The sequence below is a fragment of the Xyrauchen texanus genome, chromosome 41 (genome assembly GCF_025860055.1).
Source record: "Xyrauchen texanus isolate HMW12.3.18 chromosome 41, RBS_HiC_50CHRs, whole genome shotgun sequence".
NCBI classification, from domain to species: Eukaryota; Metazoa; Chordata; class Actinopteri; order Cypriniformes; family Catostomidae; genus Xyrauchen; species Xyrauchen texanus.
This window is the reverse complement of record NC_068316.1, coordinates 1403374-1418173: the sequence shown is the minus strand read 5'-3', so window position 1 is coordinate 1418173 and position 14800 is coordinate 1403374. Positions and strand designations below refer to the sequence as shown.

The 14800-nt window shown below is 39.1% G+C and overlaps 1 protein-coding gene across 23 annotated transcripts in view; it reads right to left on the bottom strand.

Annotated features, from left to right (window-relative positions):
• The window catches only part of acvr2ba (activin A receptor type 2Ba), a 54040-nt gene extending 40841 nt beyond the window's left edge, over positions 1 to 13199 (bottom strand). For all 23 annotated transcript variants that reach the window (XR_007969357.1, XR_007969358.1, XR_007969376.1 and 20 more), the window contains exon 1: positions 12748 to 13199. Coding sequence is in view for 1 of the 23 variants with exons in the window: in XM_052114227.1 (XP_051970187.1) it covers positions 12748 to 12799 (52 nt within the window). In the remaining 22 variants the exon portion in view is untranslated. The remainder of the gene's footprint in view (positions 1 to 12747) is intronic.
• Between the last annotated feature and the right edge of the window lie 1601 nt (positions 13200 to 14800).

The window sequence follows — 14800 nt, the reverse complement described above, 5'->3', positions numbered from 1 at the left end:
TCTTATAAGCTGCTTCTCAATTAAATGTATCTTGTTTTAAGGATTTTTAGACAATTTTAAATAGAAAACAAGACAAAAACACTTTGTAACAAGAGGATTTTTTAATTCATTAAACAATAAAAATCAAAGTAGTTTTTCCCCTTTAATTCAGTGAATGTCATTTAGAAATATTTTTAAAAGATGATTTAGTCCTCTTTATTGTTAGTAAGCACGTTTAATACAACCTTTTAAGTCCAGGCACAAGCTGAATTAAGAGAGTTAAGAGCTAACGATTAATCATTGCAATAGTCGCCCGAATAATTGTTCTAATAATCATTAGTTGCAGCCCTATTCAGCACCCATTTCAGTTCACTTAAACACATGGGAATGTGCTGCCTTAGTCAGACATCCAATTTTTTGCACAGGTAAAATTCGTAACTTGAACGGAAAACTGACTATGCTATAGAGACTTGAGTTGACTCTTCGGCCAGGAAGCAACCACCAAGAAACCATCCCAGCAACCATACAGTAACATCCTAAAAAACACTCCACAATGCATAGAAACGCCATGAATATGTACTGAAGAATATTCCGGGTTCAATCCATGTAAAGCTCAATCGACAGCATTTGTGGTAGAAGCAAATCCAAAAAAAACCCAAAATGATTTAAACTCGTCCCGCCTTTTCTTAAAGTGTTACAGTGAGACACTTACAATGGAATCCATTGATTTATGTGGGAATCAACGTTATGCCACAAATGTTGTCGATTGAGCTCAACTTGTACTGAACCCGGAATATTCCTTTATATGAAGTAAACGGTGAATTATGATGACTTTATGCAAGCGGGCTAGTCAAGTCCAACTTATTATGACACAAAACACACACTATGCTTTTACTCAAATTAGGCTACTTCTCAGCCCCTTGACCCCTTCATCACATCTCAAGAGCCAAACTCTGGGACTAACAATGTCAACAACATTAAAAAGGCATTCTGTTACGCTACAAATGACAGATTGTACCAGAGACTAAGAAAGAGTTTCCCACGAACCCATGAGCCGTCGCTGACGGGCCTCCTCACAGCAGGTGGTCACGACTGGGTTTTCCATGACAAAAGTGTGACCTCCATCACCCCACGATCCCACGTCTCTGACCGTCTCACATCCTCTCACACAGTATCACTCCAACAATGAGCGCAAAACTCCATTGAAAGTTAATTATTCTGTTAACTTAAGACGAGGTTTCCAGATTCAACCTTGAATCTCATGGATGACTGTATTAAACACAAGAGCCATATCATTAAACACTAGGAGAAAAATAAAGACATAGTATCAGTGAGGCATATGAGACCAGCGGATTTATTGAACAGATAAACAGAAGAACACTTTAGTCGAGGTGAATTAAGTAACCAGAAGCATTAAGTGGAAACTGAATTCCCATCCTACATATTAGTATGCATTAAACATGCTCTTCCTCTGCGAGATAGTTTTGCACTCGCTTTCATAGCTGCGAGCGCATAAGCGAAGAGAGGGCGTGAAGCATGTATGCAGATGACAGCCGCTGATGTCTGCAACAGCTGCATGTCAACATGCAGACGCAGAGGTCAGGAGAGGAGCCTGGGAGTCACGATTATCAACCACATTCCTCCATCTGGAGCGTGGAGGAAACATCTGCCACATCTCCATCTCAAAATCACAATAAGGAGATCGTCTTCATGTATACCAGAAAAACGTTTATGCGTGAAAGCTGCTTAAGACTCGTATGCATTTACAGAAACAGTGTTAAATGTGTTCTCTTTACTCATTTACATTTATGCATTTGGCAGACGCTTTTATCCAAAGGGACTTACAGAGCCCTTATTACAGGGACAATCTCCCGGAGCAACCTGGAGTTAAGTGCCTTGCTCAAGGACACAATGGTGGTGACTGTGGGGCTCGAACCAGCGTCCTTCTGATTACCAGATTACCAGTTATGTGCTTAGACCACTACACCACCACCACTCCATGTGTTTACTCCTGTGCATGCGGCTCAGTCAGGAAGCAGCTTTCTTCACAGCTACCGAATTCCCAATTTCGCATTTTATTTCCAGATATTCCAGAGTTGTTGCTTTGTTTGTTTCCTTAACTTTCCATCACGACCTGCAGAATTAAGCTGCAATAGTGGGGTTTTCCTCTTGCGCAAAACTCTGGGATTCCCCCCAGTGTACAAGCGCATATATAGGAATGTCAGGAATAGTAGTCGATATTTTAAATTGGTGTGTATAAATGGGTAAAGTTTATGGTGTATATCCTTTTCCCACTTTATTCCCAGAAATGTTGAATTCTTTCCGCTGTGCTGACTTGTTGATATGATGTATGATTACGTAGGTGAGGAAGGGTGGAGGGCGGGGCCTAATTAGCCATCGAGAGGTATAAAGGCTGAACGAAGACGGCGGTGCGACTGAAGAGAGATTTACGGACAGCTGTCCTACACCTGTGTGTGTGTTTGTCTTTTTGTTCAGTTCATATTTATTAATTCTAATTAGAAATCCGGGAAGGAGGATGGATGCGCCGTAGTGGAGTTCCCAACCGCGTTTTTGGTGGACGATAAGGGTCTCCCCTGCACCTGGCAGCGGTAACTGCCCCAGGCGGTTGGTTGGGAGCCCCTCGTCCCCTCACGGTCGGTGGCCGTTCCTCCGCTTCCAGGCGGCTGGGCTCCTCCGTCCTCCGGCGGATGGCCGCGGCTGCTCCTTTCAGGTGGATGTAGCGCCGGCGGGAACTCCACTATGGCACATCCCTCCTCCTTCCGGCATGAGAATATAAATAATATTTTAGGAACGTAAAACAAAAAGACAAACACACAAATGTGTTGGACAGCTGTCTGTAAATCTCTCTCTCTCTCTCTCTCTCTCTCTCTCGAGGGCTAATTAGCCTGATATGGGGCCAGCTGTGCGGAACCATGACCCGGCCACACCCTGCCAAAGTAGGGACGAGATGCTATATTGAATTTTAATAAATCACGAACCAAAAACATTCTGCACTGGGGGTTCACACAAGGTCCTTAAAGTGTTTGAATTTAGCTTTCAGAAATACCTGAAATAAGTGCTTGAGATTAAAGTATTACCTCCGTGTAATGTGTGTCCATCAAAGATGAGGCGACTCCACTTTCATTGAATAATGCGTCTTAATATACTTTCTATGAAAATAAATATGCATTTAATCTCTCACAGCATGAATGCACTAAAGAAACCGAGAGTTTCTCGTTGATGTTCGCTGAACCGGAACACTGTGAGCCGCTCGTTGAACTCTTAAAGTGACAGTAACCTTTTTAGTGTTTCTTATACAAATGAATGTAAACTCAAATGTTATTACTTAAATTGTACATATTATTTCAATCAGTTATAGCTTATATCATTATTATATATACAATTTCATGATATAACATCAATTAATATAATGTAGACTTTTTGTACTTTTACGAAGTTACATTTTGATTATAATAATGATTACAAACAAAATAATTAAAATATTAATATTGACTTTCACATACTTTTTCAGGACAGGTCCTGTTCACTGAATGTAGCTCACTATTTTTTCTAGTCATTTAAGTGTTATCATATAGAATCGAGATGATACCGAATCATGAACCTCATTTCATATATCGCACCGAATCGTGAGATAACCATATCAACCATATCATCCCATCCCTACTTATCCAAACTGTTCCAGAAGCATGCGCATTCTTCGACAAAGCTCTGTGGAAGTCGCTTATGCATTACATGCCCACATAAGCGGTATTCACCGAGAGAAACCCTGGCGTGATAAGTGCATGTGGTCACTTTTAGAGCATTTAAGTACAGTCCCCCATTCGCATATCTGGAAACTGTAAATGGAACGAAAAGTCATGATACATGGAAACATTTGCAAAAATTGGAGAAATTGGAAAATTGGAACCAGTTTCCAATCCTTTCCAACCCAATCCTTTGAATGAATATTAAAACATCTCTTTAAAGACAACCAAATGGGTCAGATGGGAGATGGTGTCAATACGCCGTGTGTTCACTGGACCTTAAGTACACAGGCCGACTGACACAAAAGCGAGGGGGGCAACCGTGAGGAACCGGGACCCCTCCACCAGACGAGACCCCAACCCCCCAGACAAATGGCTTCCAAAGGCACAAGAGACATGCACACAAATACACAGACGGACACAAATACACACCAGAGCGCTCATTAATTCTAAAGAACACAACAAAAAGAGCCATCAACCGTTCGCTGAATGGGGCCTGCCGCAACACTACCCCCTTTCTAAACTGTTCTCTCCAGGGGAGAAAGAAACTTCTGCTACAAACAAGGATCATCGGAGCGGGCGACAGACAGACACGACCACTGAGCAATCGTCTCAATGTCAGGATGAAATGGAGATACCCACAAACAGCAACGACCTCAACGCCCATTCCTGATGCGCCTGACGGTGACCTTCAAGATTCCACAGATAACCTGTCCCACGCAGGCATGCACAGAATCTGAGGAATTTCACAAAAGCACCACAGATGTCTGCAGACTGTTCAATAGCACATTACCATATTAATGCGGTGGTATCGAAATTGGTATCGAGAACAGTGAAATTTCACTGGTATCAGAACAGACTACTGACATATTGATATTGTGAAAACACAAGCTGCAATTAACAACTATTTTGATAATCTATTAATCTTCAAATATTTCATTGATTAATCGGATTAAAAAAAAGCTACATATATTTAAAAAACAAAACATAAATGACAGTCTGCTATAAAAACAGCTTTAACCCTTTCAGCTCTGAAGGTGTTTTTAAAGAGTTCCTGTTTCAGTTGCATACCCAAAATAAAAGACATAACTCAACACAACAGACATGGAGGGTCAAGTGTTTGGTATAGTTGTAAAGAAACCTTTTCGTATTATTAAATGATATAGATTATGATACGTTCTGAGACCTCTGAGCCTTAGAAACAGCTGAAGATTTCTCTTTTTTTTATTATTTGACATAATATATCTCTGGGTGTAAATAAGGTGGCTCTGAAACACTTAAACCTAAAAACTGTATCTGAGAACATATTTGTGTTGATACGACAAAGCGATCAAAAGTTCCAACATTACAAATATAATTAATCATAGTGTCCAAAAACATCTCCAAACAAATAAAAGATAATAATTGTACATAAGAACTAATTACACATGCAAACACAACAATGACTAAAGGTTTGCATAGCATGCAGACATGATTTTAGTCATGAGATTTCACACAATGAGTTTCATTCTGTGTCATTTGAGTCATCATTGAGTCTGTGTCGTGTATTTGGCGCCATCTCCTGGTGGTCATATGTAACATTGTGCTTCATGTGGATTATCTAATGATCTCTACATCTGATTATCTTGTGTGTGGACTCGATTGAAAGATAATCACAGACTCCAAATAAGGCTTTATTTACGTTTATGTTTCATGAAGTTATAAGTGAAAAAGCGGCATATAATCAACATCAATATAATTGTCAAAGACATATATTTAGCTGTTACTCGCTATATTTTTATCTGTGAGTAAAACAAACTGGTTGATTTCCACTCTTTGAGAGCTTTCCAACAACATATGACACATGGATATTTTATGAGTTTGATGTAGATGTTCAGTCGATGTTTTTACCGATTGCAATAATAATGTACAATGTCATTTTTATTCACAAATATCAAAATGGAGCATTTCTGATTTATCTGCAGATTTCAAGCACTTGTTCAGTTTTGGTCATAATGTCTACATGCATTGTAAAAAAAAGAGCTTCTAAACTTTCAAACGACACCAATTTTGTGTTAGTCAACACTGGAGTTGTTACTATTTTGACAAAAACTAAAATCTTGCAGGCCCTCTGGCCGAGCTCAAAGGGTTAATGTATCAAATGTTTCAAATTATATTTGTTTTATCAGTTTGAAAGCAGCAGGACAATAAATGAAAAGAAAGAAAACAATCTAAATGTTAACTGGAAAGACGTAGAATGTTGTAATGTCTTTATTCTAAAAATATGTTCATGCATCACATGCAAGATTAGTTACATTTAAACCTAAATTTGATGTCCAAAACCAATGTGCTTAATCAAAATGATTGTGCTTCGTTCCTATGTTGTGATCGGTTTGATTGACAGATGAGTACAGGTTCGCTTGCTAATTAATTTGAATGGAAACTCGCTTTGTTGGAAAGATGAACAGCGTTGCGAAACAGAAATATGCACCTAACTGAACAAAACTATTTCATCACTACTGTTCAAACGAGTTATCATGCAGAGTTATTCACTACTGTAAGCAACCCGCACATCTCTGACTAACAGATGAAATATGTTGTTGCTTATTTTCATTACCGATTATTAACAGTTTTAGCGATTAGCTGTCACAGCACTAGTTTGGTTTGTAATGTGATGCACTCATACGGATTCCTTCTAGCAAACTAATATGCGCTTCAAGGTCGGAAAACTATCAAAATGTCTGAGCTCAGAATGATGGGACAAACTATCTACGACATCGAAATTCCACTCTACAGATTTCCGAAGACTTCAAACACATTCAAAGCTCTACACACGCATCCCCCATTATTTTGGCTAATCCGATCATGCGTTTAGCTATCAATAGGAGTGTTATACCTACCACAACATGTGCAGAAAATGCGAAATAAATAATACGTGCTACATGACCATCAAACTACTTAAATGTCTGAGCTCGGATGAACTTCTCGCTACTTAACAGGCGGATAATCGTTCACGTCACGGCTCGTCAAACTGTAAACATACGTGGACAATAATCTCTTGAAATACTTGAGTTAAACAAACCTGAGCTAATCCAATTCCTCAGCATGTTCGTGAGGTCTCCGAGCGCAGAGTTTGATGTAGGACGATGCGCGTGCAATAGATAACGCTGGAGGAATATCATTGTTTATGTGCAGCATTCTGTTCATGCAGCGCGGGTCCAGATAAGCGCTATCTGCGAAGGTAAACAAACGACACGGCAGAAACAGAGAGAGCCTTTTCTACAGCACTCGCAATCCCTCTTTGCACATTTCAAACACATCATCTCATTTAAGGAAATAATAGAACTGGATATGCAACGATTACAAACCTGGGAAATTATCCAAGACTTGGAAAGCAAGTGTCTTGTTTGTAATCATTACAGCAGATTTCAGAGAGTAAAAACAAAGTGGCTATTGGAAAATGGACAGAGAGCCATATGAAACACAAGAGAGACCCTGAAATATGAAATGCAATGATGACGATTAGCTCAACAGACTGGTATGCACAACAAAGGTCATGATCTTCTTTCAGTGGTATTTCCAATCCATTCTGAACTCAATAACATGAATGTTTATAAAGGATAAAGGCTTTATAAACTGCAGAGAATAACTAGACTCACAGATACTTACTTTCCATTCAAGTCGCATATAAATATATCAAAATATCAGTCAATATAACTAGCACAAGAACTCCAAAAAAGTACAAAAAGCATGAAATGGATAGATTACTCACCACAGGCCTTGAAAAGCATCAAAAGCAAATACCTCCTTAGATCTATGGTTATATTAACAGATACACACCAAAAAACACTTATACTAAATGAATCCACTTTATAAGTACAGCTCTGGGAAAACGAATGTTTTTGACACAATAAAAAGCTTCAAAACACTCCAAATGAAGCCATTTATTAGGCCAATTATTGCTCATATCTGGCACAATCAGTGTCATTGATTAAGCACGTCACATTCGGTGATTCAGTGAAATCCTCATTATGAATTCAAAAGACAAGCTTTTGGAAACTGCTGTCCAAGGTGCGTATAAACACATCTGTTTGCTTTGCCCATTATTGCTGGTGGAGATCCTCTATATTATTGACTGAGCGGCCAAAGACGCAAGCCGTGCGATCTTCCCTTATTAGCTCAGATTTGTAACGTGGGTTTTGAGATTCATAAGGAAGTCAAGAGGAAACTGCACATTCATGAATTCAAGGGTGAAAGTCAATTACAGGCAATTTAAGCGGATCCCAGCGCATCATCTCTGGGTTTGGATAACGCTTCATGTTCTAGCGCAAAGACCTGACGCAGCACAAAACGGTAAATACAAGTGAGATTTGCAAACGTCTACAAGCCTAAACTCTCTATAAAAATGACTCCTCGCGTTGGCAAACGTTGCATTTTATTCTTTAGCAATTTACATATTTGCACGCCCCAAAAATCCACACATTTTTAATTAAAAGCGAATTCTTTGGTTTACAAAGTTAAAAAAAAAACTTTTTTTTTTTTTTTTTTGTGTAAAATGTATTTTATAAACACACTTTTGCAGAAAAAATGAGTCTAAATCATACAGTCCAAGACTTTGCCCTGATGGGGTAAATGATTATGTACCCTGATACATAATTGCCCTCTTTGGTCCTTTAATATATTAAAGGCTCTGAATGCAATCATTTTCTGAATAAAGGCTTGAAATGCCATAAAGGCCCAAAATTGCATAATTTCTGTTTTTTTTAAGATACATGTATTTGTAAAGCACACAGTACAAGACAAACACGGTGTCTGTATTACTGGCAATTTGCCTGTTTCAGTCATCTTTTCTTTCTTTTTTGTGCCGAAGAAAAGATGCATATAAATAGAATTTCTTTTCATCATTGATGTATCTGTAAAATGACATGACGGTGTGAGCAGACTAGCAAAAACAAAACACACAAAATTATTTTCAGTCCTAAAGTTGTCACTCATTGTTTTTTCCTCCCAGTAGAATCCGAACGCTGCTCTTTTCCACACTAAAACAGTTCATATTGAGCACTGCCGTCAAGGTCCAAAGAGGAAAATATTATTATTGAAATACATTAAAAGTAGTCCATATGACACAAAGCTGTTGTCCGGCCGCAGAAAGCAGGAACACAGGGCACGAGTCATTTGGACCATGATGTCTTTATACTGAACCTTTAATATACATCTGACGCTTTATTATATTTGTCCTTTATGAAGCTCGACAGCTCCTGCTCCCTATAAACTCTTATTCTATGGAATATAGCTGCTTAAAATATCTATTTTTATGTTCCAAGGAAAACCCCAACATACGGGTGAGTAATGAGTGAGTAAAAGTACATTTTCTGTTTTTAGGTGATCTTCTCCTTTAACTGGTGGCTCATTTATTGAGGCATCCTCAAAATAAAATGGTCTCTTTTAAAGGACAGTTAAGAGATGTTGCACAAAATTCTGAATTAATTAAAGACATTAAAAACTTATTTAGAAAATCTTGCAAAAAAATTATTTTAAATGATTACCTAATAATATTTGCATTAAGAATATATGACACTGGGGGGTCTGAGTATCGGAGCAAGTATTGACGCTGACTATCACACCTGGAGTCACGAGTTTGAATCCAGGGCATGCTGAGTGACTCCAGCCAGGTCTCCTTAGCAACCAAATTGGCCCGGTTGCTAGGTAGGGTAGAGACACATGGAGTAACCTCCTCGTGGTCACTATAATGTGGTTCTCGCTCTCGGTGGGGCGTGTGGTGAGTTGTGCGTGGATGCCGTGGAGAATAGCGTGAAGCCTCCACACGCGCTACATCTCCATGGTAACGCACTCAAGTCACATGATAAGATGCGCGGATTGACGGTCTCAGATGTGGAGGCAACTGAGATTCGTCCTCCACCACCCGGATTGAGGAGAGTCACTACACCACCACGAGGACTTGGAGCGCATTGGGAATTCCAAATTGGGAAGAAAATAACAAATAATAAAATACAAATCACGCACTGTACGTTAAATATTTTAAATTAAAAATGGTGAATAATTTGCACCCTTGGAAATTATTTAATAACTTTTCAATCATAAAACAGTGGTGAAATTCTGCACGTTTAGACACACGGACATCTCGCATGACAAAAACACTCTTAACCTGAACTGCTTGCTGATGCGCGGCGCTAGATTAATCCAGACGGTTACTGCTTGACGTCTTAAATTTGACACTCTGGCCATATCTGATTATTGGGGGGGACTTGTCCCCCTGAAAGTATATAGTGGTTACAGCCCTGTGTAAAAGGCTCTAGCTCAATACTCAAACACTATCCTACACAATTCATTCATTGATGAGTGAAATCTAAACATTTACCAGACAGTTAACAAATATACACATTTTAGTCTCGAAGCGTGAAATTTGGTTGTAATGCACGTGATTTCCTCTCACAGAGTAAAAGATCGATCGAATATAATGTGCATAGTGAGGAACTGTAAGACATCTCAGATTCGGAATGACACAAGAAACGCTGTTAGACAGGCGCTTGAAGAAACACTCTTTATCATATTATTAAAAACAGATGATTGAAAGCATCTATGCGCATGTCTGATGCACTGTTTGTTCTGAGGCGTGCAGTATTGTGGAACTTTTTTTAAATAAATTCACATTTACATGTATGCATTTGTCAGACGCTTTTATCCAAAGTGACTTACAGTGCACTTATTACAGGGACAATCCCCCCGGGAGCAACCTGGAGTTAAGTGTCTTACTCAAGGACACAATGGTGGTGACTGTGGGGATCGAACCAGCAACCTTCTGATTACCAGTTATGTGCTGTAGCCCACTACGCCAACACCACTCCGAATTAATTCAATTTTCAATCACTAAAAGCAAGAATATTGACCGATCCCTCATCCGGGGGGATGACGATGTAATTGATATTGTGATATTATTTTTTCTTTTTATACATAAAAATATCGTGAACCTATTTCGTGCATATCGGCCAGCCCTAGGAGGGAACAAAACGATTTTAATCACACCTTTACCAGCAGCTAAACTGGGTCCTGGGATGAATGGTAATAAAACACCAACATTAAACCTGCAAAAACCCACATTAAGTGATGTATTTGCCCGGGCAACGAAATACCCGACCGGTCGCCCATGATGGAGAGAATGCACAGGTGAAGTGGGTTCGTTGCCCTTCACAACTGTTGTAAAGCCAACTAGCAAAAAGTTGAATAACACATATTTAATGACGCTTCTTTTTAATATTTGGTTAATATAAATAATATATAAAAGTTCAAAGTTTGAAATCAAGCTGCCATGTGTTATTGTGTATGATTAACCCTAACCCTGCTTAATGTAAATTACACCATAGACCCACTTAATGTCCAAGCTGCTATACTACCGGTGTTAGTCTGTTTGAACATGAACACCACACCGGTGTGAAAATGATGATATCATGACAAGTCTAGTACACACTACAAAAAAAAAAAAAAAAAAACACACATAAAAAAAATCTCTTACTGTCTCTTTAAATCCCAGTTCTTGCTTGAGGCGACCAATCCCCCATTTCCCACAGTGCCCCTACCCCCCATTCTCTCTCTCGCTCTCATGTCTCTCTCTCGCTCTCTCTCTCTCTCTCTCTCTCTCATGCGCGGCAGCTTGCATCCATAACGCAACATGCAGACACATATATCCCTCTAGATGATTCTGTAAATCGGTGGGCAGCTCCCCTTCTGCTTGCCGGACTACATGGTGGCCATTTCATTCCATGGAGGAATTCCAACCCCCAACACAACCTCCCACACACACACTCCCATCCCCCAACAACCATGTGCCAACCCTTTAAACAAACCCAGCACAACACACACAAACCACACGCAAGCCATGTCGTTGTCAGTGATTCCGTTGTCCTCAGAGGGGAACATACTGAACCATCAAGTGAGTGACCAGACATGACAATAAAAGAATTCCATGTATCCAAAATCACACTGACTTCAGAAAAACCACTTGATGTTTACTACAGAGTTTTCTGTCCACTGAAATAACTCTCCAGAAGTCAACTGTAGTTTCACGCTTTCAAACCAATCCTATAGATCCTATCCCATGTGCCAAAGTTCTTGAGCTCCTTGAAAAACAATCAAAACAGACTCAAATGTATCTGACCCGATTTATAATTCCTTCAACAATGTAACAATGTATTCAAACCTCTGACAGTGTGTGCAAAACTGAAACAATCTCACTTTGGGTTGTTCATCAAAGTGGAAAATGATGTTCTTTAATCTCATGTCAGTGTGTTATTGAGCTGTATATTATATATACACATACATACCCCTCCCCCAAATCCTCAAACACAACAAAGCCACAGTCCACAACCAGCCAAACATATATAAACACATCTCTAAAGGATATTCAAGTGAGGACTATAAAAGGGAATTAAATACTCAAAATGCACAACCTATGCATTTCATTTATTCTATATAGAAATATAAAAGCACCTGTATAGAAATCATAACCTAAAGCATTCACACGTGAATCAATCGCCTCTGACAGCTGTGATCATTCAGTAATAGATGCAAAATCGAAATCCTTGAAGAGAAAAGACAAACAGTTGGCAGTGTCCTTGTGTTTCTACTGAGATATGATTATAGTATCTGCAGTTCTGAATGAATCTCATCACTCATATTTACTAACACTCAACAGAGAACTCTTTAAATGTACCCTAAAACATTTTCTAATGCAAATAAACTGCAAGAAGTGCCATTCAGGAGTCATATGAAACGTGTGTTCGTGCATGAGGCGTTTAGAATGTGTCACTCGAGTGTGGACTGGTTACATTTGTAACAGTTCGATTGGAACGTTAAATGACACAATGTAACAATGTCACCTGGTTTAGCTCCATTCATCACAAACAACAGAAAAACAGCAGCACTTATTATTATTATTTACAGTGTTTTGTGTCATAGTTATGCAAATCTCACCCATCCTTGGCACGAGAAGAAATAAATGTGCGCTCACCTGCACAGAAAGTTCCCAGAAGAAGTGCAAAAGTCAGCCAGGGAGCGAACATATTCCTCTAGTGATCCAAAAACACCCCAGATTTGCTCCTTTCCAGTGTCTTCTGCTTTGCAAACATTTAAAAAGATAAGGGGAACACACACGCGCACACACACACTCACTCACACACGCACACAACGAGCCCGAGTGACCGTCGGCCAGACGTCCGTCCGTCCACCCCACCGCTCGGGCTGAATGAAACTTTAACACACGGACAAATCCATTGGAAAGCGCCAATATTCCACTGAAACGCCCTCCACTGAATTCAGCGTCAAATAACACGGGTCGCCCGGTGATTTCCGCGCAAAGCCTCTCCGCAATGCTTCTTTCCTCAGTGCACCGTGAGTATGGCTAGACAGGGTCCGATTCTGACATACATGAAACTGAACTGAGTCCAAAATGGCTTCGGAGAACGAAACGCAACCACCAGAGAAACCGATTAACGATCCCTACTACAGCGAAGACTCGGCTCATGAATATTAATTAGAAAACATGACGCTAGCTCTGTAGTGCTCCCTCATTGGCCGGACTAGAGCGGGTTTGCGAATCATACTGCTGGCTCATGAATATTAATTAGAAAACATGACGCTAGCTCTGTAGTGCTCCCTCATTGGCCGGACTAGAGCGGGTTGGCGAATCATACTGCTGGCTCATGAATATTAAGGTAGTTCGCCGACTGGATGCTCCAAAGGGATGCCAAGAACGTCAGCAGGATCTAATTAATATTCATGAGTCATCCCTTTGCCGTAGTAGGATTGGGAATTTCGCAGCAAGGAAGCCCGGATGTAGCAACACAAAGAGAGAATGCAAAGCTTTTGAATCCATATGCTCAGGCAACACAATTTACACAAATATACACACACTTGCACACTGTACTAAATGCCATAGAGACAAAATTGCTGAACTTAGGTGCCAATATGCATAAGAATTACACAAATTATTATTGAATGCATAATATTAATGATAGCATATGGAGAAACTTATAAGAATGATGTCACAATGATGTAAAAAATACTAAAAAAAAATAATGTTGTTGCTTTTTTAATGCGAGATATAATTAATATTTATGTTCTTGACGTCTGGACACATTCTTGACAGTTTTTATGAAATTCACAACATAAGTCAGTAACTTTTTATCTAACCAGGAAATGAAACCCATTGAGATTAAATATCTTTTGCAAGATGATTTCAAAAGAAAATTAGGAGAATTTTTATTTTTTTATTTTTAAGTTTAATAAACCCTACAATTTCCACCTCTGAGCAGGAAATGATGTCATCAGTATTTTTGGCAAGTGGAAAGAGATTATATGTGAATGTGTATGTCTGCTAAAAGTTTATTTTGTCAAACTGCAGAGAACCAGTGTAGCAGAATTGCAAAGTTAGCTTAAAGCAATTCGATAATATATATATTCATTAAATATGGGTAAAAACTGCACATAACTATACGCTCTGACCTGTATCACAACAACAGTTTGGGAAAAAATGCATATTCACAGTCACAGAAAAAGGCAAAAAGCGGCTTGACACAATTGGGAACAAATGTAGCCGTTCTCATTTGTGAGTCATTTAGCAGAGGCTTTTATCCATTATTACAAATGAGCAACATTGGAAGCGATTTGTCGCACAAAAGTCAACAATATCCGCAGCATCGCACTGCCACGTTCTCAAAGTGGCCGGAGTAATGCACTGTAAATACTGATAGGAATATCAAATTATAAAACAAATAGTTTACTCAACTTAATCTTACATTTTTACTATTCTTACTCGTTTTAATTAAGTTACCATTACTCACTAAATCATTAACATTAATAAAAACACTGAAGTGGTTCTAATTAAACATTATTTGAAATGTCACCATTTGTAATCATAAATCAAAAACATGAATTCTTTCAATTGTGGCTTAAAGTACCAAGTACAAGTGTGGAATACCCATAAACCCTTGCACTTGATTATCTGGTAAAAACAAGGGAACTTATGTAGTAAAATAATACTTTTATTGCATTAAAGTTTAGTT